Source organism: Oncorhynchus mykiss, chromosome 6 (genome assembly GCF_013265735.2).
Source record: "Oncorhynchus mykiss isolate Arlee chromosome 6, USDA_OmykA_1.1, whole genome shotgun sequence".
Taxonomy (NCBI): domain Eukaryota; kingdom Metazoa; phylum Chordata; class Actinopteri; order Salmoniformes; family Salmonidae; genus Oncorhynchus; species Oncorhynchus mykiss.
Window position 1 is genome coordinate 22,775,040 of NC_048570.1, and position 24,786 is coordinate 22,799,825.

At 41.9% G+C, this 24,786-nt stretch overlaps 4 protein-coding genes across 7 annotated transcripts; 1 reads left to right on the forward strand and 3 right to left on the reverse strand.

The window, feature by feature from the left end:
* Positions 1 to 959: 959 nt before the first annotated feature.
* Positions 960 to 2,426, reverse strand: LOC110525517 (small nuclear ribonucleoprotein Sm D3). Of its 2 annotated transcripts, none has more exons than XM_021605690.2 (4): positions 2,245 to 2,426; positions 1,834 to 1,963; positions 1,396 to 1,588; positions 960 to 1,127 (listed from the first exon to the last, which is right to left on the reverse strand). In XM_021605690.2, exons 2-4 carry the CDS (start codon positions 1,957 to 1,959, stop codon positions 1,063 to 1,065), a joined length of 384 nt encoding a protein of 127 aa, XP_021461365.1. In that variant the 5' UTR covers positions 1,960 to 1,963; positions 2,245 to 2,426; the 3' UTR covers positions 960 to 1,062. The 2 variants fall into 2 exon arrangements, with proteins under 2 accessions (XP_021461365.1, XP_021461366.1); XM_021605691.2 differs by having other exon boundaries at positions 961 to 1,127; positions 1,834 to 1,959; positions 2,245 to 2,400.
* On the forward strand, positions 1,887 to 6,720 carry LOC110525516 (protein GUCD1). 3 transcript variants are annotated; one of them, XM_021605687.2, is made up of 6 exons: positions 1,887 to 1,984; positions 3,653 to 3,737; positions 3,841 to 4,006; positions 4,161 to 4,252; positions 4,410 to 4,651; positions 4,950 to 6,720. In XM_021605687.2, exons 1-6 carry the CDS (start codon positions 1,927 to 1,929, stop codon positions 5,039 to 5,041), a joined length of 735 nt encoding a protein of 244 aa, XP_021461362.1. In that variant the 5' UTR covers positions 1,887 to 1,926; the 3' UTR covers positions 5,042 to 6,720. The 3 variants fall into 3 exon arrangements, with proteins under 3 accessions (XP_021461362.1, XP_021461363.1, XP_036835534.1); XM_021605688.2 differs by lacking the exon at positions 1,887 to 1,984 and adding an exon at positions 2,741 to 3,123; XM_036979639.1 differs by lacking the exon at positions 1,887 to 1,984 and adding an exon at positions 3,138 to 3,422.
* A 10,047-nt stretch (positions 6,721 to 16,767) lies between these two features.
* On the reverse strand, positions 16,768 to 18,722 carry LOC110525531. The gene is made up of 3 exons (XM_036979661.1): positions 17,587 to 18,722; positions 17,316 to 17,397; positions 16,768 to 17,141 (listed from the first exon to the last, which is right to left on the reverse strand). Exons 1-3 carry the CDS (start codon positions 18,595 to 18,597, stop codon positions 17,023 to 17,025), a joined length of 1,212 nt encoding a protein of 403 aa, XP_036835556.1. The 5' UTR covers positions 18,598 to 18,722; the 3' UTR covers positions 16,768 to 17,022.
* Positions 18,723 to 18,994: 272 nt separating this feature from the next.
* On the reverse strand, positions 18,995 to 22,309 carry LOC118964915. Its single transcript, XM_036980627.1, has 4 exons — positions 22,256 to 22,309; positions 21,356 to 21,824; positions 20,937 to 21,247; positions 18,995 to 20,543 (listed from the first exon to the last, which is right to left on the reverse strand). The coding sequence occupies exons 2-4, from the start codon at positions 21,365 to 21,367 to the stop codon at positions 18,995 to 18,997; spliced, it is 1,872 nt and encodes a 623-aa protein (XP_036836522.1). The 5' UTR covers positions 21,368 to 21,824; positions 22,256 to 22,309.
* Between the last annotated feature and the right edge of the window lie 2,477 nt (positions 22,310 to 24,786).

The following is a 24,786-nucleotide window of genomic DNA, read 5'->3' on the forward strand; positions in this document are numbered from 1 at the left end:
TGACTTGTTCATGCACAAAGTAGATATCCTGACTTGCCAAAACTATTGTTTGTTAATAAGAAAATTGTGTAGTGGTTGAAAAATTAGTTAATGACTCCAACCTAAGTGTATGTAAACTTCTGACTTCAACTGTAGCCCCTAGATACAACTTTAGGTGAGATCAATGAACATGTGGGCACAATACTCTAAAGAGAATAAATATAGCTTTTCAATAAGACTTATTTGCACAGGTTTGCAAAGTACTGCAAAACCACTGATAATGTGTAAACAAGGACATTGAAGCCATGCTTTTTTTTGTCCAGACCTTTACCCACCTCAAATATCCAGCCCCTGCCACTAAACATCATGCATACACTCGTATTTCCTTAACTTTCTAACTAAGCATCTTCAGTGTACGACCTATCAAACTGTGAAGGTTAGCCAGAATGCTTGCTTATGTGGTATGGTATGTGCACATACCATAATCTAGGGATGAGAAATGCATTGTACTCCGAATTGTCCCTTTATCTCAACTGTTACACCGATAAGATTGAACGACTGACTGCTAGTTACAGAAAACTGCCCTTTTCGTCCTAATGCTAGGTAGCAGAAGCAAGAGCAGCCGTTTTGGAATGGCAGTGTCAGCCAATCAGCTCCTTTGTTGGTCAACGGAACATTCCATAACGGCGGCAGTGGCTACTGCTAGCTAGCATGAGAACGAAAACAGCAGTTTACTTAAACTTGCAGTCGTTCAATCTCCTCAATGTTACAGTTGGGATAATGGGACAATTCGGCATACAACTAATTTCTCATCCCTACATTGAGGTACGTTTCCCGAGCCATATCTCGCACCGGCTCCGCTGTGTTTTAATCTAAACAGGAAACCTGTTCGACCCCAGTGCAGCTGTAAGCAAGCGTAGGGTCAGAATCTATAATGGCTACTCTAAAGTTATTTGCTACCTGATAACAAGGAACATATCAATATTAAGAAAATCATTTTAATATGGAAATGGTATTTTGCATCATTTATCAACAAAATAACAAACAAGCGGTGTTATAGAATGTAGAAAATAATTTTTACAATTATCGCCTTTTCGGGAATATATTTCCTCTTCCCATCCCTCCACGTCCTCGACCCCTAGCAGCCACTGGGAGAGGAGACAAAGCAAATTGTTCAATCAACATACATTATTACAATAATCTGCTTCCATAATTTATGTAGCAAATCCAATAGGATACTAGCCTGGGCCTAGATCTCTTTGTGCTCCTGCTAAATGCCAACTCAATTGCTATCATAGTCAAGCCAAACATGTTTGGCATCACAATGACTGACAATGAGTTGGCATGATGGCGCATGCAGGCCAGTTGGAATCAAAGAAGATCTGATTAGGGCCAGAATGTAATTAAAATCTATACCTTGTGCTTTGAGAATGGCAGCTTTGCCTCTCCCAGCTCCAGCTCCCTGGTTCTTGTTCTTCATACTCTTTAGCATTGGTGCATTCTTCAGCATGTCTGGTAGAATAAGGAATCGAATCTTGCTGCCTCGGATGTACACTTGCTCCAGCTGGGCTACACGGCCGTCTCTGTGGGTCACTGTGATGTTGGCCATCTGGAGGGGACAGAATGTTGAATGAGAAATACATCAAATTAGATTAGGAAGGGAGGGTTTGGGGGGTAGGTTGTAGAGGACTACTTTATGAGGGATTCAGGGAAAATATATGCTTATTTATAAAACATAATATTAAAATATAGACTAGTAAGGAACTTAGAACTTAAGAGAACTTGATGCAACATGTTCAGAATTATACTTTAACTAAATACTTTATCCACTTTAACGTTTGAGACGCTTATTACCTGGCAGTTCATGTTGTCCTCAGCTTCAATGAGTTTCCCCCGGTACACCTCCCCGGTGTTGGTCTCGCAGGTAACGATGTGGCCCTCAGCTTCATGAAGGACTTTGATTGGCACTCCAATGGACATCTTTCTGAGCACCACCACAAATACAGTAATGATTTTAGTCAAATATAAAACAGCTTCTGGTTGATGTTATTTGTCACTAAAATCAGTAGTTAAACGTTAGTAGCTAAAACAGGATGAATGGAATTGGCTAGCTGGATGTTAGCTAGCTATGCTTGGTAGCTAACGTTGGCTAACGATAAATATCTAACGTTAGCGCCGAATGATACGTACTGTAGCTAGCTCATTTCCGTGTGCACTGCTATAATGCTAATAGCTAGATAGATGATGATAACCGTAATATTTTACCGTTTAAATCCTTGCAAACAAGTTCGTGGAAATTATTAAGCTAGATAGCTAATATTTTTTATTTAGGTCCTGCTATGGGTGAATGGCAAAGATGTCCTGCTTGTTTGAAAGCTAGCCTCTCCAGCCCCGTGTATTTCCTGTTTGACTCATAGCCATGGCAAAGATGTTTTATAACTAATAGCTCATTGTTCTATCTGTGGCGATGCAGGGTGAAAACTAGAGCGAGAACTGTATGTGCTGCCACCTACTGATGTCCTGCCAACGGCGCAGTTTAGTTCACTACTAAAGCTTTTTTCTTTTACAGACAACGCTCAATCCAATTTATTACGTTTTTTTTATATTCCATCTATAGTATGAACAACAATTAAGCGACTCGAATAATGTGGGATACACTCTGTGATAGATGTTGTTCTTGTTTGCGACCAGGGTTATTTTGGTGGCAGTGTAGTTTCTGGATCCACTTTTAAGTGTGTGTGTGCGCGCGCTAGTAACAACATTTGGGTGTGCGGGCGCTACCAGCCACCGGAAGTGAGTTTGACTCGCAATCCTCGTTCGTATCAATTATTTGAAGAAACCCAGCTAGCTATCTGAACAGAACTAGTTTAGCGATCAGTACAAGAAAACACTAAACAATTCACATGAATCCACTTTATATGATCTAACAGTTAGTGGGCGAATTGACTATTAAGTCGACCAACTAGATGTAAATAATGATATGTTCTAGGGTACACTGATTTGGTTGCTAGCGCCAGGCAGTGCTAGCCAACACCCTCATGAGGCAATCCAACTCCGGAGGATTAACTAGCTACCGACCGTAAGCAAGTCTAACTAGTTTGTGATTTGCATCTAGCAGCAAAGAACAAACCAACAGAATGTCAGGTACGTGTGCTCTAGTTATCTAGAGTGTTTTTGAAATGTCACGTTTGGTAGTAGAACCCACCTAACTTAGCTCGCTAACCACCAATTTAATGTGAAGCAAAATAAATGTTTTATTTAACTAGGCAAGGCAATTATGAACAAATTATTATTTACAATGACGGCCTACCCCAGCCGAACCCTCAACTAACCCGGACGACGCTGAGCCAATTGTGCGCCACCCTAAGGGACTCCCGATCACGCCCGGTTGTGTTACAGCCCGGGATCGAACCAGGGCATCCCATCTCATGACATTGTCACATGTAAATAACGCTTGCTGTGTTTGTCAGTGGTGCTAAAGGAATGTCCAATCCATTAGAAAAACATTAGTTAGCTAGCTACAGTAGTAATTTACTTTCGTAAACATGATTTTAATTAATTTGGAGAAGCTTGCCACAACAGAAAGAAACTGACATATTATAGGCCTGGTGAGCCCAGTAGCTAAGATTGTGTAATTATTTCCATCAGCCTCATCACATCTTGTTTTTGACAGATGATGCTGTCCTGCTGAATGTACCCGTCATTCGGCAGCTGTACCACTGGGACTGTGGATTAGCCTGCTCCAGAATGGTTTTGAAGTATGAGGACATTTCATCATATACTGCATACAGACATGGGTCTGCATTTTAACTACAGTGCATTGTGTTGGTGAAGACTTCATCATATACAATAATTTGGCAGGTACCTCCACCCTGTGAGTGATGAGGAGTTTCAGGGTGCTTGCTGGGAGTTGAAGCTGACGCAGAGTGTTTGGACGATTGACTTGGCCTACCTCATGTGCCAGCTGAGGGTCCGGCACCGCTTCTGCACTCAGACACTGGGTGTTGACAAGGGCTTCAGGAATCAGGTAATGAGTCAACACTTTGTAGGCCATCACAAGTACAATAGTTATAATGTAAGGTTAAGTACATTTAATTATCATGTAGCCCACCATAACAAATGTCCTTAACTAATACGTACCTGAGAGACTTACTATGTTTGTTTCTTTCATCTGTTTCCAGTCATTCTACAAAAAGCATTTTGACACTGAGGAAGACAGAGTCAACGAACTCTTCCTAAAGGCTGAAAGCAAGGGTGTGGTGGTGAATAAATGGTTAGTAAACCTTGTGAAATACTTGCACGGATAAAGAAAAAATACAAATTGTTCCAAATCTACCAGCTTGTCTGGTTAGTAATAGTTTTTTTTACAGACCTAGACAGAAAATAACCAAGAGATGCTAACTTTCTGCCTTTTTGAATGTCACCTGTAGCTCTGTGACAATTCAGGAAATCCAGGAACATATTTACCAGGGCCATGTGGCCATAGTGCTGGTCAACGCTGTGGTTCTGGTGTGTGAACTCTGCTCTTCGCCTGTCAAGTACTGCTGTTTCCTGCCTGTGGGCCAGAAGTGCTTCTGCAGGAAGCCAGAATACCAGGGTCACTTTGTGGTGGTGTGCGGCTTCAACCGGAGCACTGGCTGCATCTTCTACAACAACCCTGCCTACTCAGACCGTTAGTCCTCCCTCTACACATTTCCAACAGTCGACATGGCCCTTATATTCATTAAGTATAAGTGTGGAATAAATCACATTGTGTTTTTTGGCATTCCAAGTTCTAAATCTAAGTGCTTCATAATAAATTGCACAATAACATAACACCTGCACCTGACTCTGTGCCCTGCATGGGGCTTTGCATGAACATGTAACCAGAGGGTGAAAAGTTAACCATGTTCTTGTCAGTAAGCACAGAGAGATTGAGTAAGAGTGAAAATATCACATTGACAGAAAGCCTTTGTGTGTTTTGCTTACAGGTGTGTGTTGCACCAGCATTAGTAACTTTGAAGAGGCTCGAATGAGCTACGGGACAGATGAGGATATTCTGTTCATCTTCAAGGAGAGCTGATGGCTTCGGGACAATGAAGATGCAGATGGTCTCCACATCGCTATGGTGCCCCATCCTCACTATGATGACACATCAGTGGGTCTACAGGTCCCTGAACTGGGACTGCTGGTTCCAGCTCTTGCCCAGTGTTGTAGATGGTCCCGGGCTGTCCTCTCCAGTGCTAACTGACTGCTCACAGAACACACATCACTCCAACGTCACCACACCAGCCTCACTTCACATAGCCCATGCTAGTCGTCAGTGTGTAAAGGAATAATCACTGAAGACATAAATAAAGTGTGGTTTTTAAGTTGGTTGGGGGACAAGCAGATAGATGAAATAGAATAAAGGAATTTTTCCTGTGTCCCATTTTGTTTAGTTTTACTTCAGTTAGTTGATTCTACCAATTGACGTGTGAAGAGTGAGCAGTGCAAGACTTGAAATCCTATTTCTAATGCTGGGTGGAAAAAATAACATGACACTCAAGTTGATTCTAGACTTGTAGAGGAGGACAAAACAATGCACATACAAGGGCTTATGGCAACATGATGCTCTCTTTGGTTTTACCTGGTGTCATGCAAGTCTGATGGGCCATGTATTGCTGCTTTCCTCCCCTTAGACTAGCCTGGTCTTATTTTATTAATAGTTATTTTGATACTGTTTGTTGAACTTCATGTATTATTTAGTATTTTCTAATAACATGGAATAGAGGGAGAAATTGTTTTTGAAAGACTCAGGTAATTCATGTCCATAGAGTCTGATGTGTTGTATTACAATAGCAAACCCATGTTACAAATGTATTTTCTTTAATGCAATACACCTTGACCCATTTCCTGTTTATGGAACCAAATCTGCCTGGCAGGCCTAGGTGTCAGTCATCAGGACATCATGTTCAACCTCAGCCTGCTGCTTTGTACAGACTTTGCTTTTGTTGTGTGAACCGATGATTACAGTCCATGTCAGTGTCATTCACATCAAGGAGATTATTACAGAGAATCAGCTATAGTTTCAACTGAAGGCAGTGGAGGCTGGTGGGAGGAGCTATAGGAGGATGGGCCCATTGTAATGGCTGGCATGGAATTAATGGAACTGTATCAAACATGGAAACCACATGTTCGAATCCGTCCCGTTAATTCCATTCCAGCCATTACAATCAGCCTGATCCTCCTATAGCTCATCCCACCAGCCTCCACTGTCTGACGTTTTTTCAGTGTTGCACTACATGCCTCGATCTCCATGCTCTTTGAGTTTGGAAAAGGGAGAATGGAGACACAGTGGAAAGTGTGAAGTACTCGGTACGAGGTAGATGGATGCCTTGCAGGTTTTGCTTCAGTATATGACTCAACACTACCTTCCGAGTTAGGAATTATTAGATCATAAGATATTTTCTGTTGAAAATAGCAATCAAGTGGAGGCAACACACAGAATGACTTCATTATTCTCTTTCAACATTTATTTTTATATTTTGGTATCATGGATGATGTTATTGCACTTTGGTTTTTGTACCAGCCATAATTATGTATTATTTAATTTTCATTTTACCATGATAACATATTTTCCCAATCTAGATGGGATGACAATGATTTATTCCTGCTTGTGTATTTTTGTTATGAACAAATGGAATGTGTTAAAATTGCTTTATTTTTATGAAATATACAATTCCATTTATGTACTGTACTCATTAAAATAATTTGAACACAGTCTTTGGTTTAGCTTATGGCTGGCTTGTTTGGTCTGTTAATAATCTTGATAGCAGTAATCATGTCTTCCTCAACATTGACCTCATGTCCTCTTATTGAGATAGCCTACTGTCTACAGTGCAGCACGTCTCTTTGTTTAGGTGTACCTTCAGGTCATGTCGATCTTCTACTTCTTGATAATGTTTGGCTTGAAGTCATGCTTGGTTGCCCTGGTGAGCTCCTCTGAATAGTCCCCATACCTCCCAGTCATCTGCAGATATAGTAATGCAAACTACTTATGCAAACGTAATATACCAGGGTTTTGTTATCGCGTAACTGAACATGATACAGGTTAAACCAGACAGTGATGTCTGTTAGTGTTTCACAGGTAGACAACCTGCAACATTATGCATAGATCATGAGGTCTATGGATATGAATGTGCTGTGAGGCTAACGTTCAGCAACATGACACTTGTTAACATGGCAGTAGGCCCCAGGCCTGTTCTCGATGCAGAATGTAAATGGCAGACAGACACACTGCACTTGGGTGTGGCTCATATATCAAACATGGGTCTATGCCATTGAGGCTCACTGTCAATGACGCTGGTATAGACCTGACCCATTTCTGGATATCCCTTTTGTATGCTTTACTTATTCAGAAGTATCTCTATTCATGCAGACATCCATGTCAAATTCTTGACAGAAAGATAGTGTTGATTGAGTACTTAGTTGAAAAACAGATATGCAGTAATATGCATGATACTACACTGTCCTAAAAAAACTGAAAGATTTATACCTTTTTTTTCCATTCCCAGAGGTGAACTCATTCTTAAAGTGCTCCTACATAACAAGAGATATCCTCTTCAGAAATCTGCATTATGATGGTTCATACATAATATAGTTGTGTTCACCAGCTGTGAAGTCTGGCAGTGGCATACTGTATGAGGCTACACACAAAAGAGAGGATACCAGTATATCATGGATAATTGGACTATGGAGGCAGTAGAGGGCAGAATGGAATAGATTTCAATGCCCCTAGGACTTGGCTCAGTAATAAGAGGTTGTAAAAGAGATAATGTGGAACAACATAAACCCGTCTTTGATGGTATTTACTGTCCCAACAAGGTTGATTCCACAGGTGAAGCAGTGGTTTGCTATAGCTGCATTCCTAGCCTCAATTGACCACATGGGCTCACTGAGTTGAAGAGGATTTCTGCTTATATATCTGAGCCTAGAGGAAAGTCATTGTCCTCAGGCCTGGAGGGAAGCCAAAGTCCTTCCTCTACCCAAGAGTGGTAAAACAGCCTTTACTGGTTCTAACAACAGACCTATCAGCTTGCTGCCAGCTATTAGCAAACTGTTTGAAAAAATTGTGTTTGACCAAATACAATGCTATTTATCTGTAAACAAATTAACAACAGACTTTCAGCATGCTTATAGAGAAGGGCACTCACCATGTACTGCACTGACACAAATGACTGATGATTGGTTGAAATAAATCAATAGGAAGAAGATTGTGTGAGCTGTACTGTTAGATTTCAGTGCAGCCTTTGACATTATTGACCATAATTGTTGTTATTGTTGTTGTTGAGTAAACGTATGTGTTATGGGTTTTAAACCTTTGCCATAATATTATGATGGATTCAGAGCTATCTATCTTATAGATCTCAGAGGGTTTTCTTTAATGCAAGCTTCTCTAATGTCAAACATGTAAAGTGTGGTGTACCGCAGAGCAGCTCTCTAGGCCCTCTACTCTTTTCTATTTTTATCAATGGCATTTAACAAAGCATGTATGTCCATGTAAGCTAATGATTCAACTATATACACATCAGCAACAACAGCTAATGAAGTCACTGAAACCCTTAACAACGAGTTGTAGTCTGTTTTGGAATTGGTGGCCAGTAATAAACTGGTCCTGAACCTCTCTACAACTAAGAACATTGTATTTGGTACAAATCATTCCTTAAGTTCTAGATATCAGCTGAATCTGGTAATGAATAGTGTGGCTGTTGAACAAGTTGAGGAGACAAAATTACTTGGTGTTACCTTAGATTGTAAACAGTCATGGTCAAAACATATAGATTCAATGGTTTTAAAGATGGCGAGAGGTCTGTCCATAATAAAGAGATGCTCACACTCCACAGAACAAGTCCTGCAGGTTCTAGTTTGATCTTATCTTGATTATTGTCCAGTATTACAGTACGGTCAAGTGCTGCAAAGTGTTACGTTCTGACCTTAGTTCTTTTATTATGTCTTTGTTTTAGTATGGTCAGGGCGTGAGTTGGGTGGGTTGTCTATGTTCCTTTTTCTATGTTTTGGGATTTCTGTGTTTGGCCTGGTATGGTTCTCAATCAGAGGCAGCTGTTTATCATTGTCCCTGATTGAGAACCATATTTAGGTAACCTGGTTTCACTTTTGAGTTGTGGGTGTTTGTGTTTGTTACCACACGGGACCATTTCGTTTGTTTCACTTTGTTATTTTGTATTTTTGTAGTGTTCAGTTTGTCTATTTAAATTGAAAACTTAGCACGCTGCAAATTGGTCTGACCTCTCTTACTCCTCATCAGAAGAAGACGACGAATGTTACACAAAGAAAGACCTAGTTAAGCTGCAACTGGCCCAGAACAGAGCGGAACATCTTGTTCTTCATTGTAATCAGAGGGCTAATATTATGCCAGTCTCTTTTGGCTGAGAGTTGAGGAAAGACTAACTGCTTTTATAAGAAACAATGTGTTGGAAATTCCAAATTGTTTGCCAAAAAAATGTATGTCAATTGTAAAGTCTTTTGTATGTATTGTATTTTTCAGTATGTTTCAGACCACAGTAAGACTAGCTGTCGCCATCGGCTAATGGGGATCCTAATAAATAAAAAATCTAATCAAATCTCAATCCATTCATACTGTACATGAACCAGTTGAGAGGGTGATGGTGCCCATAGTAGATGTTCGTAGCAATCTTTCCAAACTGGGTCTGAAACACTCTGTGGCCAGTGTCGCCCTCCATGTAATTTGTGGACAGTTAGGGAGGAGGAATATCTGCATCCAGTATAGTATATTTGCCATAAAAAAAATGTAAGAGGTCAGTTTAACAGGGTTACATGTAAGGAAATATAGAAGAAAAAGACAAAAGAAGAAGGTTCAAATAAATTCTCAGAAGCTCTACAAATCTAATGTATTCCTAAGGAAATGGTTGATACTGTAGGTGTCAGTGTAGGACAATGAACATGAGCAATGCACATGCGATGCATGCCTTGTCATCTGCATGAACATACAGAATCCGCTGACCTGAAATGATAGGTTTAGTGGATGACATGACATGATTATTAACTTCTTGAGAAATGAAACAACAGCCCGTTGTGTTCAGCAAGTAATGAGTATGTCTTCCTACTGTAGACACACCATTGTGGGATGGCAGCTGGAAGAGTATAGTTAGTGTGTGTGTGTGTGTGTGTGTGTGTGTGTGTGTGTGTGTGTGTGTGTGTGTGTGTGTGTGTGTGTGTGTGTGTGTGTGTGTGTGTGTGTGTGTGTGTGTGTGTGTGTGTGTGTGTGTGTGTGTGTGTGTGTGTGTGTGTGTGTGTGTGTGTGTGTGTGTTTGTGTGTGTGTGTGTGTGTGTGTTTGTGTGTGTGTGTGTGTGTGTGTGTGTGTGTGTGTGTGTGTGTGTGTGTGTGTGTGTGTGTGTGTGCGTGACGGACACAAGCAACTTTAGAGAATAAAGTACAAAGATGGCTGGAACAGTCCTCCTGACAGCCCTAATTACAAAGGTCTGTTCTTCACTCTGAGGATGGACATGCATCTAATGAGACAAGCACACAGGCAGATAAAAGAGATGGGGTCGTAAGCAGGGAACCTTTGTTGTGTTCAGGCCGTACATTGCAGGGCTGCAGCAAGTGTAGAACATATATAGCAGGGTGGGTTTCTTAAAAGGCCTTTTCCATGGATTCAAAGTGCACCTGCTCCAATTAACACGAGCTACAGGGCGAGCTACAGGCTCTAAATTCATCTTCCTGTTGGTTTACAGATCGGAATGCCAGAGACATGAGGAATTATTGTTTGATGAACAAATGGGACACTATTCAATCAACATGTACTCAATGATCTGCTCGGGACTTGATGTACACATACACTACGGTTCAAATGTTTGCGGTCACTTAGAAATGTCCTTGTTTCTCAAAGAAAAGCACATTTTTTGTGCATTAAAATAACATCAAATTGATCAGAAATACAGTGTAGACATTGTTAATGGTGTAAATGACTATTGTAGCTGGAAACGGCAGATTATTTATGGAATATCTACATAGGCGTACAGATGCCCATTATCAGCAACCATCACTCCTGTGTTCCAATGGCACGTTGTGTTAGCTAATCCAAGTTTAGAATTTTAAAAGGCTAATTGATCATTAGAAAACCCTTTTGCAATTATGTTAGCACAGCTGAAAACTGTCCTTCTTTAGACGAGTTGAGTATCTGGAGCATCAGCATTTGTGGGTTTGAAATTTCTTCTGAAACTCATCAGTCTAGTCTTGTTCTGAGAAATGAAGGCTATTCCATGCGAGAAATTGCCAAGAAACTGAAGATCTCGTACAACGCTGTGTACTCCCTTCACAGAACCAGAATAGAAAGAGGAGTGGGAGGCCCCGGTGCACAACTGAGCATGAAACTAGACACATTATAGTGTCTAGTTTGACAAGTCATCAACTGGCAGCTTCATGAAATAGTACCCACATAACACCAGTCTCAACGTCAACAGTGGAGACCTCTACTGCTGTGTTCCAAAGTACGTTGTGTACCTTTTCTCGCTACAAAATGGGCGATATCACTACGATGTTGTATTTCTTTGCCAGCTGAAGACAAAACAAGAATAGAGTTTAAGACATGAGTCATCATACAAAGACAAAAGGCTGGAATTGCCCATCTCCATCAGCACAAACACATGCACGCACACACATGCAAACACAGAGGCGTATGTGTGCAACAGCGCACAGCTGCATGCTGGAATGCTCATATCAGACTGGAGCTGTTTTTATGTTCTAGACCCCAAACTGAGCATGAACTCCCACCACAAACATGTATTATTCACTATGCAAGAATTAGATGACAGCATGCAAACTACCCCAGAGTACAATCACTCTTTGTTTCTCAACAGCTAGGCCTACATTATGTTGTAGAATGTGCCTTGTCGTTAAACATAATGGAACATTATTTCACATGCTAAATAATACACTAAGGAGCAATACCAATCTCTAATCTATACAATGGCATTATTTGACTACAGTTTCATATCTGTTAACCTTATACTGCAGTGGGCTAAATCAGGGTCACACAGTGTTTCTTGGTAGTCAAATAAATCTACTTTGTAACAAAAGTACTCACCTTACACACATGGTTATGGGCTTACAAAACGAAGACACCTGGACCATGTCAGATATAGAGTTGAATGTATAACATTTTTAGTTTGCAACTCAATATTACACTTTATATACATCACAGAAGACTGAAATATAACAACACTGTTTGATATAGAAACACAGGATTTGCGCCACAATTGTTTTGTTTTATTAATATGGAAATTATGAAAAATATTAATAACATTCCACCCATGAGGCCACTAGGTCATTTGACTGCAGGGATTTGTAAAACTACAGTTAAATTATGCATACTTACTACTACCCATACTATTAAATGGCTTCTACTATGACTGTTCTCAGAGTATGAGTCACTAGCAGTATTGCATTGGATGTGGTATATTCTTGTGCCGTGGATGACCCTTGACCTCTAACCTCTTGGCAGAAGCGGGTGGTGTATCCACCTTATGCAGACTCTGTCCACATTTCTTTCTCCCGGGTACGGAAGGCAAAGGGAGTACCTGTGATGGGGAATAAAGCAGGATCATCTCTAAAAACTCAGAGCCGTAAAATGGAGGTACACACTAGAGAGCACTTAAACATAACTGTTCATATAAGTATATCTCTCAGAGGACAGAAAATATGCATACGATGCTCCAAAAATGTATCACGTGATCTGTCTTCACACCATGTGAAGCATTTTGATGACAATCTCTGTGTATGCTTATTACTGTTGCACATAGCTGTGGGGATGGGGGTCACCTCTCTGATGGAGCACTTGGGGGTGAGTTTGGTGTATTTCTACTATACTAGGACACTCTTAATGGGCAAGAGGCCATAGGAATGCACACCTCTTTCATCACATGTTCAACACATCATAATGTAGCTTAGGCCCTTTTTCACATCTGAGGTTTTTGTGTTGTGCCCGCCATCGGTTGAGACACGACATGCTCTTGAATACAGGGTGGGTGTCATTTCAACCATAGAAATATAATTCATAGAACAGACCCTATCCCTTCAGACCACTGCAATTTAGCTGGTACACCATTAAAATTGAATAGAAATTTGAACTTCTAATTACTACCACAAAGATGCCCGCCGGTCCAACCATCGTTGAATATTCAACTTAATGGCCATGTTTCTTATGGAGGATTGACAGTATAATCTAAAACAACAGATATTCCCATTCAAGTCAACATCCTCTGACCTCTAACCATCTTCGTCGTAACATTTGAAAGTTGACATCTCAATATATTCCTATTTTAGTACATTTATCAGCCAAAACATGACACCCACCCTATATTTAAGCGCACGTTGTGTCTCAACTGATGACGGTCACAACACATAAACCTCAGATGATGTAAAATAGGGTCTAAGCTAAAACATGACCTAACATTTTTGACAACCCTGTTTGTAAACTTTTAAATTATATTAATCTCAACCGTTTATATTTTCCAGTGATGAAGACATGAATGTTTCATGGTATAGTTGGGTATGCAAAATGGGTCAACTTTGACCACCTTTTTCTCTTGAATGATTTGGCATTCAGGTCCAAAAAGTCACTTTCTGAGCCCTTCTACAATTGGAAAATATGTATGGAACGTTTTGTTCAAATCTAATTGGGTGCTGTCAAAACGTTATTGAATTGAAATGGATTTACCCAATTGCAATTTGAAGTCCTTGCTATGAGCAGTGTTGAGAAGAGGCATGGGGCTTGGTGACTGATCTCTGTGTTCATCAATGAAGGCCAGAATGGAGTAAATGGAATGGTATCAAACACCATTCCAGTCACTCCATTCCAGTCGTTACACTCCATTCCAGCCATTACACTCCATTCCAGCCATTATTATGAGCCGTCCTGCCCACAGCAGCCTTCACTGGTGTTCATCCCTTTACCCGGATAATAGCACTCCACAAAAGGATTGGTGAGATGCTCGATGTGGCGGCCATGTGTGGGGTCAACATTGTCTCCTTTCAGGAGGCCTGGAGTGAGTGAGATTACAGATCTGTTTTACTGAGGTAGCCTATTAGAGCTTTCCATACATTTTCTTTGTGCAATCTGTTACAGAGAATAAGGATACAAATTGTGCTTGTTCACTTGACTGTACTTTAACTGGATCAGCCAGGGTAATAGGATCTGGGTATACGGCAGAAGGTTAATTTGTCCTTAATTGGTTAAAGGGACATCAGCAGCACACCAAACACAGTCTGTTATCCTATTTGTTTGGGGTCCTAAACAACAACATATGTGAATATGAACTAAATCTGAGTTAACGTGTTTTTAGATCATTTTCATTAAAGGTTTAAAATATACATTTTTATTTAAAAGCATTTTTTTCAATAAATAATCAAATAGTGTGACTAAACTGTAAGCTTTAAAATGATATCGAACTCAACCGTTTATATTTTCCAGCGATGAAGACATGCATGTCTCATGGTATGTTTTAGCATTCAGGTCGTTTTAGCATTCAGAAAAATACTTTTCTGACCACTTTTTCCATGGGTAAACATATAACATTTTGAGTAAATCAAAAGGGATGCTGTGAAAAAGGGATTGAATTGAAATGGATTTATTGTAACTTTACATGCACATATAACGAGAAGAAAGAGAGTGTGCCATAGATGCAAACAATATTGCAGCAGGCATTGGTTGGTAAAGAGATTGAACCTAAGTAGTCATTACTCTCTAATCTGAACCAGGACAGGGGCATCAGTGGGCAGAACGATGCGTTCTGAATGAGGACGTTTCTCGGGGGCCTGAGCTACTCCGGAGACGCATCAAGCAAGTACCCATGAAGCTCAAAGTCCCTCTCCAATGCACCTCACATGCTGGGAGATCAAACTTCCTGCAAGAGATTGTCAAATGTGCTTTGAAGGTCAGCTAAACCTAACTATCCAGACAGAAGTGACTCTCATCTGTTTTCACAGACCCTCAGCAACACCTATATGAAATGCTGGTAAACCCTACAAACAAGTGCATCTTTGTGTGATTGTATTAACAGTTGAGTAATTAACAAAATACTACACAATTTTGATTGAACCATCCCTTTATTTTGCCATTGCTGCTAGGTGGCACCAGCCTGCCAGGCAGATAGTGTGTGGATTGCTTAATGTCCATATATTCTAAAGACTGAAGATTGCACCCATGAAAGGTTCAATCATAGACATTAAAACCAGGGTTCAATACTGCCCCCATTTACAGGCGCTATGACAGGGGTTGGTTGAAAGGACACTGTTTTGATCAAAGTCCACTTTATTGTAAATAAATTGCTCACTCTGCTGAACAGTAGACTCCAAACGAATAATTGAATATCAACATTTGAGACATCAACATTTTCATATATTTTCCACTTTATAACAGCAGTGTCAAAATGTGGCTAAACCTCATGGATGAGAACATATTGTCCACATAGTTATGAAATGCAATCTACTGTATTTTCTATGGTCCCATGGCAACCTGGTATCATAGCATTTCATATTGTTCTGTACATGTATCTGAAACATTCCATTTAGTATGATATGTTATGTTATGTTTCGTATAGTATATATTTAGTCCCAGTATCCTTAGCTTAGCTGATCACTAAGCTAAGGATCCTGGGACTAAACACCTCCCTCTGCAACTGGATCCTGGACTTCCTGACGGGTCACCTCCAGGTTGTAAGGGGTAGGTAACAACACATCTGCCATGCTGATCCTCAACACTGAAGCCCCTCAGGGGTGCGTGCTCAGTCCCCTCTTGTAGTCTCTGTTCACCCACGACTGCATGGCCAGGCACGACTCCAACATGTCATTAAGTTGGCAGACGACACAACAGCCTGATCACTGACAACAACGAGACAACCTATAGGGAGGAAGTGAGAGACCTGGCCGGGTGGTGCCAGAATAACAACCTATTCCTCAACATAATCAAGACAAAGGAGATGATTGTGGACTACAGGAAAGGAGGACCAAGCACGCCCCCATTCTCATCGACGGGCTGCAGTGGAGCAGGTTGAGATTTTCAAGTCCCTTGGTGTCCACATCACCAACAAAATAACATGGTCCAAGCACACAAAGACAGTCATGAAGAGGGCCCGACAAAGTCTATTCCCCCTCAGGAAATGAAAAGGATTTGGCATGGGTCCTCAGATTCTCAAAAGTTTCTACAGCTGCAACATCGAGAGCATCACTGCCTGGTACAGCAACTGCTCAGCCTCTGACTGCAAGGCACTACAGAGGGCAGTGCGTTCGGCCCAGTACATCACTGGGGCTAAGCTGCCTGCTATCCTTGACCTCTATACCAGGCGGTGTCAGAGGAAGGCCCTAAAAATGGTCAAAAACACCAGCCACCCCAGCCATAGACTGTTCTCTCTGCTACCGCATGGCAAGCGGTGCTGGAGCACCAAGACTAAGACCAAAAGGCTTCTTAACAGCTTTTACCCCCAAGACATAAGCTTCCCGAACATCTAATCAAACGGCTAACTGGACTATTCATTGTGTCCGCAACCCCCTTCCCCCCAACCCCTCTTTTACGCTGCTGCTACTCTGTTTATCGTTTATTACTTTAACTAATCCAACATGTACATATTTCCTCAATTAGCCCAACTAACCGGTGCAAACGCACATTGACTCTGTACAGGTATACATAGCCTCGCTACTGTTATTTTTAAAAATATTTATTTTCTTTAGTTATCTATTGTTTTCCTAGGGATCTGACCTAGCAACCTTTCATTACTGGCCCAACGCTCTAACCACAAGGCTACCTGCTGCCCCAAGTCCTGCCAACTCAAAAACTGCACAATAAATGTGTAACCAAGGGAGAACTAGTGCATTTCTCTGAGAAAAGCTGCTTCAGTTTTACTAATCTTCCAAAACACTTGAAATTCTTGTAAAATAATTTGCATTTATTTGATCAAATAGACTTTGAAAGGGTAGACATGCAGAAATTCCTCTTTTCAAAAGTCTTGCTGTTACAAAAGTAGATCTTCATGCAGCTTAAGAGGTTACAGGTTCTTCTTGGTGAAGCGCCTGAATGGCTTCATCATTGCTGAAAAGACCCTGACAATCAAGGATTGTTTTTTGACAGGCTGAGATATCGAGGGAGAAACCTCTCCAACTGGAGCTAGAAACACAAGAGAAATGGATGGGGTGAGAGAGCGAGAGAGAGAGAGAGAGAGAGAGATGCAGTATAGTAACGTTGAAAAATAACAGTGCAGTGAGTTTGGTAGGCATACCTATGTTTCTAACACACACCTAAACAAAACTACAAGCTTTAGCAGAGCTCTAAAATCCTTACCTATGCAATGTCCATCAGTAGAGGGAATCTCAGTCTGTTCCTGGACTGAATGGCAGTCCTTTTTGTTTCCTCTCTTGGAACGCTAACAGAAGAAAGGTCAAGAAAATGGTACAGAGAATAAATAAATAAATGGAACACTTCTGAATCCAAGGCAACAATTTAGTGATGAATAAAACATATTTATCTCATGTATTTGTCTTATCATATCAATAACATCAATAACATCAGCACCTAACTGGAACCAAAAACAAATGCTAACTCCCTGCTATACCTTGAAGTTGATCCTGAGTTTGGTCATTGAAAAGCAAAGGAAGCTCCTTCTTGCTTTCTGCTCAGCCCCCCTCTCTGTCTCAGCCTGGTCTGATGGGTTTGTTGCAGCAGAAGCTGGTCTTGACGCCTCCTTGCATCCCTGTACCAGCTGCTGGGTCAAGGACTTTACCAGGACTCTGTCAAATGCAGGGTCCTGGGAGGAAATAGCCGCTTGCAGGGTGTTATAAGAGCCAAACTCCTCCATGAGGTTTTTATGTACACCTCTGAACACCCTTTGGATGTTCAGGTTCTGGGAATATGCCTTTGTCCTGGAGAATCTGGATGCAGCACAGAACTCAGACAGGACTTGTCTGATGAGTTGCTGAGATGTTTCTGTCAGATCTGCTGCCTGTTGGGAGGGTCCATCTAGGGCTGAGGGTCTGATCTCCGATAGCAACCTTATCACCAGTATGGTGACCAAACAGATGACATCATCTTTGCTGGAGTCCATCAAGTACTGCAGTGGGAATGCAGTGGCACTGCTGATGTCCGGGGTGATTAAGAGCTCCCTCAGATGGCCAGAGCTGCTGGGGATACACTCTTCCTTCTCTTCAATGTCAATCCCATCTCCCTTTGGTACCAAAGAGGTTCCCTTGCTTGTGAAAGAAGGAGTGGAGGATCGTTCATCTGTGTGTGCCATCATCTTTGTCTTTAGGTCACTTGAAGAAATATCTGGCATTTTAGAGACCCTGGTGTCGATGAAGGAGCTCCTGACGATGGGGCAGGTCAGATCGAAAGGCACTTCGTCAGGGATGGGAGTGCCAGGGAGGTTGATCTCTAACTCACACTCTGACCTAGGACTCTTTGAAGAGCTGGACAAGGAACTACGACCATTTAAAGAAGTGGACAAAGATGAACAGGTTCTAGGGATGTCTTGGCAGACTTGTTCACTGTCATCCTCACTTTTCTCAACCTCCTTCAGCATAGTTCCTACCATATCATTGATCTGAAGGAGCTCCCTGGAATCCTTCATTCGCCCTAAGTTTGAGATTTCACTCTGGATAGCAACCAGGATTTCCCCAAGGGTCTCTTTGGAAGAAGCATTTTCTGTCCTTTCGGATCCGGGTGGCTTCAGCCCTGTGAAGAAATCCTTAAGTGTGTTCTTCATTCTGACGCATATGGTCTTAGCTGTTGACCAAAGCTTCTCCTCTGATATTTTAACACTCAATTCAGTATCATCCAGTTGGGAGCCCCCGTGGGAGCACTGCGAAACTCTCCCACTTCTTTCCAGTAGCACAGTGTCAGTGGACTCATTTTTCTGGAAAATAGTCGCCATTCCTTTGACAAAGGTTTCCACTAATCCAGAGGCTGTATTCTCAGAGGACATGGAGGACATGGATTCTGAAAGGACATGGATCTCTGATGGTGAGCTAGATGATAAGCCAGCCTGCAGACTTTTCTGAAGACCAGTATGGCTGATGTGTGATAAAGGAATGACTGGATCTCATCAGCACTTTACTCACTGCCTCTTCTGCCTGAGTCTGGAAGTCATTGCTAGAGAGCTTCTTAATGCTCTGAATCAGACTAGTAGAGGACTCTGTGATTCTGACACTCTCTTCTGAGCTCAGTTGAGAATATTGAGTACTCACGCTCAAGTCTTCATTGGGTGAGGGTGACTGGGAAATAGTATAGTCATCGAGCTTTGATAGGACACCATCAACAAACCAACAAGCCTCTAGGGACTCATCAGATGAACTGACAACGGCCAAGGATTTACTCTCCACTTTTGATAACTCTGACTTGTAGATGGAAAAAACACTGCTAAGAACTTCTTGAGTACTGGTATCCAGATTGGAGAGACAGAGAGCTGGTATTGGTTGGCTCTCACTGGGAACTCTACTAAGTTCGGTGCTGGGTAACTGGACCTCAACAGTTGAAACAGTTGCCTTTTCCAGGGTGTCTGAAGACTCCTGAAGAGAAGCATCCTTAGCCACACCTTCTTCTCGAGCGGATAGAGTTAAAAGGTCCCTCAGCTTTGCTCGTATACGGCCGTAGAGTGTGCGGGCTAGAGAGAAGGTTATCATCTGTGAAGATCCTGTTTTGTGGTCCTTTACAGGAACTGGCCAATCAACTGCTTCACATGTGCCTTCAAATGATGCTATCGTCTCCATGCCTCCCACAAATGCCTTAACAATCACTGTGGCAGTGGAGGTTACAGGTGTCAGGGCTGTGCAGCTGGTATTCAGGGGAGCTTCAGTAAGGCTAGGTGCAGCACTAGAAGGCCTAGAGGAAGGATCCATGCCAGAAGAGCTGCTGACTTTCCTTGTAAGGATGGTGCTCACCGCCTTCAGGGCTTTAGACTGAAAGTCGGGGCTAGAGAGGGTCTGAAGCTTTCTGGCCACCACACTGGTAGAGGATCCAGTCTCTTTGAGAAAGTGAGTGGTCCCTTCTTTCCCAGATGGACACTCAACATCAAGGTCACATTGAAGATTGGTCAGAAATTTAGACCCCAAGATTGTCATCTTCTTGGCCAGATCCAATAGGATGTTGAAGTCCTGTGCCATTTTGTCCATTGTGCCGACAATGGCATCCAGCACATCATCGGTCACAGGGTCCATGAGGGGCTCGATAAACCCTACCCACTCTGGCTCAGACGTTTGGCTCTGTAGCTCGGCCAGGATCTGCACCGAGGCTACCCGAATGACCTCCTTGCCTACTGCTATGTCCTGACTGTCCATAGGGGGGCAACTCCCTGAGCTGGCCTGAATGGCCACTGAGAGGCCAGAGTTAAGCTGGTGTACTACCTCTCCCACGATAGCACAGCTCAACTCAGAAGAGCTGGAGGAGATGGGGTTGGAGTGACCCTCAACCAGGGATATCAGGAGGCTCTCTTCCGTTACCCCAAAAAGAGCCTTCAGAGGCTCCTCCATGAGGGGAGCCTCTCTAGTTGCAGGCAAGCTCTGCAATGAGGTCTGGGACCTTGAAGATAAACACACAATCACCACAAATGTGACCAACTGCTATCTAATCTGGGTCATTAGTGAGCCTGATAACCAAATTAGAGCAATGATGGTTTACTTCTCATACCACCGTAGTTCTAAAAGCCTAAAGCCAACTGACACGATTTTTTGCCTGATTTTTATGTTTGTACGACATCAGAATATGATTAATTCTGAAAGGCTGATCTATTTATTCATAGATGACTTTATGGCTTACCCAGTTAAAAATGACTTTCACCTGGACCCACCCCCTCAGTGGCAACATTTCTGACCAGAACTTAAAACTACAAGGTGTGAATTCCAAGTTAATAATTTATGATAAGTATGGGTCAGGTCTTGCAATTATTAAGTTGAAATATTGCTGTGAACATACCTCTTAGGCGAACAGCATGGTGATGAGGTTCTGCGAGTGGATTTTTGGCGGAACCCTGCACTGCCATTCCTCCTCCTCTCCTTAGTCCAGTAGTTCATCTCACTGATCAGCAGCCTTTTCTCTCTCTCATCCAGACTGCCTAAGGAATCCTCAGACCCTGTCAGAGAGCACTGGGATTCTGGGGAGGTTGCCCCACTCCTCAGGTTCACCCCCATGATACGAGCTAGCGCTGGTAGGAGAATGCGGAGGGCTGTCTGGGTCACGACTTTAACAATCTTCAGACACAGCATGGAGAGCTGCTCGAATGTAAGCTATGGCCAACAAACAGAGTAATGTTTTTGTAAATCAAGCAATTCCATGACACCATTCCCTATATAAGGGCACAACTTTTGACCAGAACCTTATGTGGAGAGACTTACGTTATTTTTCATGCCATGCTGAATCACCCTCCATTGGCTAGAGAAAAGAAAAGAAAGGAAACATATTTTACCTGCACACTGGTGTTGAGTTAGTGGAGTCACTAGATAGCCATGTCAGGGAAAATAAAAGTGTATTTAATTAAGCTATTAGCAAGTACATGAGACATTTTGTTCTTGATTTACAGGAAGAGTTAGGGGTGTGGTTACAGTGATGTTAGGTGTAGTGTCTAAAATCCCATTTGTGGTTAGAAGGTGCACTATGACTATAAATTCAGAGTTGTTGTATGTGAGGTTGGAAAAAGACATGGGACTTGCTCATCAGTTAGACTCCTCAGGAAGGAGAGGAGGATTGGGGCACAGCATGTCCCAGTCTTGAGAGAAGGCATTAGAGTCCTCTGAGCCTCCTTCTCCAGCTGCTCAATGATAGATCCCCTTTCCCGGAAACCACACCCGGGTGTCTGAGAAGACTCTGGGAAACCGCAAAGAGAAATCTAAAGTTGAATCTGAACTTGATCCCTCATTTCTTTCACCTTTAGTGATTTGATTGCACTGGACAGGTAAAAGCACATCTCTCTGCGTGCCTCCACTATATTGCTTTCACCTATATAGATACTATCTTCTCAGATCAGTGCTGAGGAATTTGAACACAACCTGCAACCAACATGAAGTAATCTCAGACCTGCACCAATGCTGCTGTCTTCCTCCACGGAAGTCTTCTTGGCGCGGCCACTGGACTTACGTTTAGCCTACATGACAACAGATTATAGGTCTCATAGCAGATCCAAGGTCAGTGTAGCGTCTCCTCCTAATGCTTTAAGGCTAGGATTTAGTGACAGTAAACTAATCCTAGATCTGTGCCTAAGTAGGCAGAACATGTGTAGAGGACAGCATATTTCTTACCTTGCCTCCTGTCCTGTTCTTGTTGGTCTCATGTGTCTCTGTTTCATCCTTCATATTCTCCACAACCTTATTTTGGTCATCTGGGGGATCCTCCCATTTCACGCTCTGGTGGATAAATGAGAGGTCAATATCAGTCCTAGGTTGTGACTTTGTGAAACAACTTATTCGCTAATATTTTAAACAAAACGGCAATAGTGGTCAGATTTCAGTCCATGGATCAAACCAGTGAGACATATTGCTTTGGTAGTGACCTACTATATTGTTAGTAATTTCTCCTCTAAACTCAAAATAGGCTAAATGAACCATACCTTGCTGTCATCTGACATGATGTGTAGGAAATACTAATACCTCCTTTAAAAATACGTCAGTGAACCATCGGCAGACAACTGAAGTGAATATGAATGTCCTTGAATTATGCCTAAGCATTGTTGAATACTCGATTCCGATTGGCTGAAGCCAGAGCATTCTTCAAAGATGTCATACACACATGATGTCACAATTAGGCCTAAATCTAATGTCTATATGAACTGTCAATGTCATTAGAAAACAGATCATAGCTTGTCAGCAGGGCTCAGTTCTATGGATATCTCATGCGGATTTTTCTGCTAACCTACGTATAACGATACTATAATTACATTATTTTCATCCATCCGTCAACACAAATGGCATGTCAACGTTCCCCAAATAATAAAGCCAAGTCGAGATGTATGGTTCTTCATCCAGAGGACGAAGCACCATTGTATCATCTAAAACCTTCAGAGAGATCCCTTAAAACTGTAGTATAAATTCTCCACATCTGTTCTGGTAGCTAGGTTAATTTAGCGAGACATGGCCAAATCCAACACATAGCGTTTCTACTGGGTCCTGCTTAGAGGTGACTGTCTGTCATGTTGCTAGTTGTAATGACGCTTTTAAAACAACAAAAGGTATTTGTAATTGCTCTGGGAGCTAATTATTGCAGAGCCCAGCTACACATCCTGCTCGCTGGGCTCATTATGGACAGCCAATGAGCAGTTCAGGTGAAAAAGTCAGCCAGATCTGATCTCTATAACATACATGATACTAGGATCCTGTAGCAACCTGCCGGCCTGCACAATCCTCCATGGCACGAATGCTACACGCGCAATATATTATGCTAACATCCCACAACAATTCCCCAATTGGAATTACTTGCCTAAACTTCCAATCATACTTATTTTCTAATATCAACCATCGTTTCTGCACTTAAGGCAGACTTGCCATTAGAACAAGATGGAATTAGGACAACTGTAAAGCTCGTTAAACGTGGGCTAAAATTAACCTTACCTGGCTGTCGTCAGCCATTATGTGTAGCCCGTTAATTAAGGCTCTGCGCCTCTGATACTGCAGCTGTTCTGATAGGCTACTGTAGCTTTTCTGTAACTGTTAAACTCGTCTAATCGTATCCGTTGAAAACCGGTCAGTGAACCGTCCTCAAACACAATGAACTGATGTCAATATGGACATTAACCTTCACATAAAGATATACATGACGTCAGATATGCCTAGACGTATTGTTGACTTGATCAGAATACATATCATACATAGTACGTGCTGTTGACAGCCTACCCCGAAATCAAACAGGAACATGGATTTTGTGAAATCTGTTGTGAATGTATAGGGATGTTTTTACAATTGCATAACTGCCTTCATTTTACTGGACCCCATGAAGAGTAGCTGCTGTAGCTAAAGGGGATCCACAATAAATACAAATACAAACCCAATGCAACATGATAATACATGCATCAACTTGTTTTGACATATCACATGGGATATGACAGTAAACCAACAGATCTTGAGAGGAGATAAAACATCATCTGTTGATCTATTTCACAGGTTTCTGGTGGTTTCTAAGCATTCTACATGTGTTGGGGAAGGACGGTGGGATCTCTCCAGAGCATCTAATTACATCAATCATGTCTTGCCATGTATGTGATATGAGATAATGTTATGCACCACGTAAATATACATTGCCTAAGGCTGCAGTGCTATACTCCATGGAGACAGTGCTCAATGTTTATTTTACATGATGGATATATGCTACTTCATTTCATACAATCAATCATCAATCAATCAGTACAATTTATTTATAAAGCCCTTTTTACATCAGCAGATGTCACAAAATGCTTATTCTGACACCCAGCTTAAAACCTCAAATAGCATGCAATGCAGATTTAGAAGCACGGTGGCTAGGAAAAACAGGAACCTAGGAAGAAACCTAGAGAGGAACCAGGCTAGTCCTCTTCTGGCTGTGCCGGTGGAGATTATAAGCGTGCATGGCCAATAAGGCCAGATCATTCTTCAAGCATTGTAGTTCAAACATTCTTCATAGATGACCAGCAGAGTCAACAAAATAATGTGGTTATAGAGGGTGCAACAGGTCAGCACCTCCGGAGTAATTATCAGTTGGCTTTTCAAAGCCGAACATTCAGAGGTTGAGACAGCAGGTGTGGTAGAGAGAGAGAGAGAGAGAGAGAGAGAGAGAGGTGGGGGAGAGAGAGAGCGAAGATCGA

What these genes read in the sequence shown, in the direction of transcription:
- LOC110525516 (XM_021605687.2), top strand. Translation starts at nt 1,927, where the DNA reads ATGAAGGACTTTGATTGGCACTCCAATGGACATCTTTCTGAGCACCAC. An exon ending in TGCTCCAGAATGGTTTTGAA is followed by an intron (nt 3,738 to 3,840) that starts GTATGAGGACAT and finishes ATAATTTGGCAG; the next exon opens with GTACCTCCACCCTGTGAGTG. An exon ending in CAACCCTGCCTACTCAGACC is followed by an intron (nt 4,652 to 4,949) that starts GTTAGTCCTCCC and finishes TTTTGCTTACAG; the next exon opens with GTGTGTGTTGCACCAGCATT.
- LOC110525517 (XM_021605690.2), bottom strand. Translation starts at nt 1,959, where the DNA reads ATGTCCATTGGAGTGCCAATCAAAGTCCTTCATGAAGCTGAGGGCCAC. An exon ending in AGGACAACATGAACTGCCAG is followed by an intron (nt 1,589 to 1,833) that starts GTAATAAGCGTC and finishes TGTCCCCTCCAG; the next exon opens with ATGGCCAACATCACAGTGAC. An exon ending in TGCCATTCTCAAAGCACAAG is followed by an intron (nt 1,128 to 1,395) that starts GTATAGATTTTA and finishes CTCCTCTCCCAG; the next exon opens with TGGCTGCTAGGGGTCGAGGA.
- LOC110525531 (XM_036979661.1), bottom strand. Translation starts at nt 18,597, where the DNA reads ATGAAGGATTCCAGGGAGCTCCTTCAGATCAATGATATGGTAGGAACT. An exon ending in AACTCAGGATCAACTTCAAG is followed by an intron (nt 17,398 to 17,586) that starts GTATAGCAGGGA and finishes TTCTTCTGTTAG; the next exon opens with CGTTCCAAGAGAGGAAACAA. An exon ending in TACTGATGGACATTGCATAG is followed by an intron (nt 17,142 to 17,315) that starts GTAAGGATTTTA and finishes TTGTGTTTCTAG; the next exon opens with CTCCAGTTGGAGAGGTTTCT.
- LOC118964915 (XM_036980627.1), bottom strand. An exon ending in CCATGCTGTTCGCCTAAGAG is followed by an intron (nt 20,544 to 20,936) that starts GTATGTTCACAG and finishes TTTATCTTCAAG; the next exon opens with GTCCCAGACCTCATTGCAGA.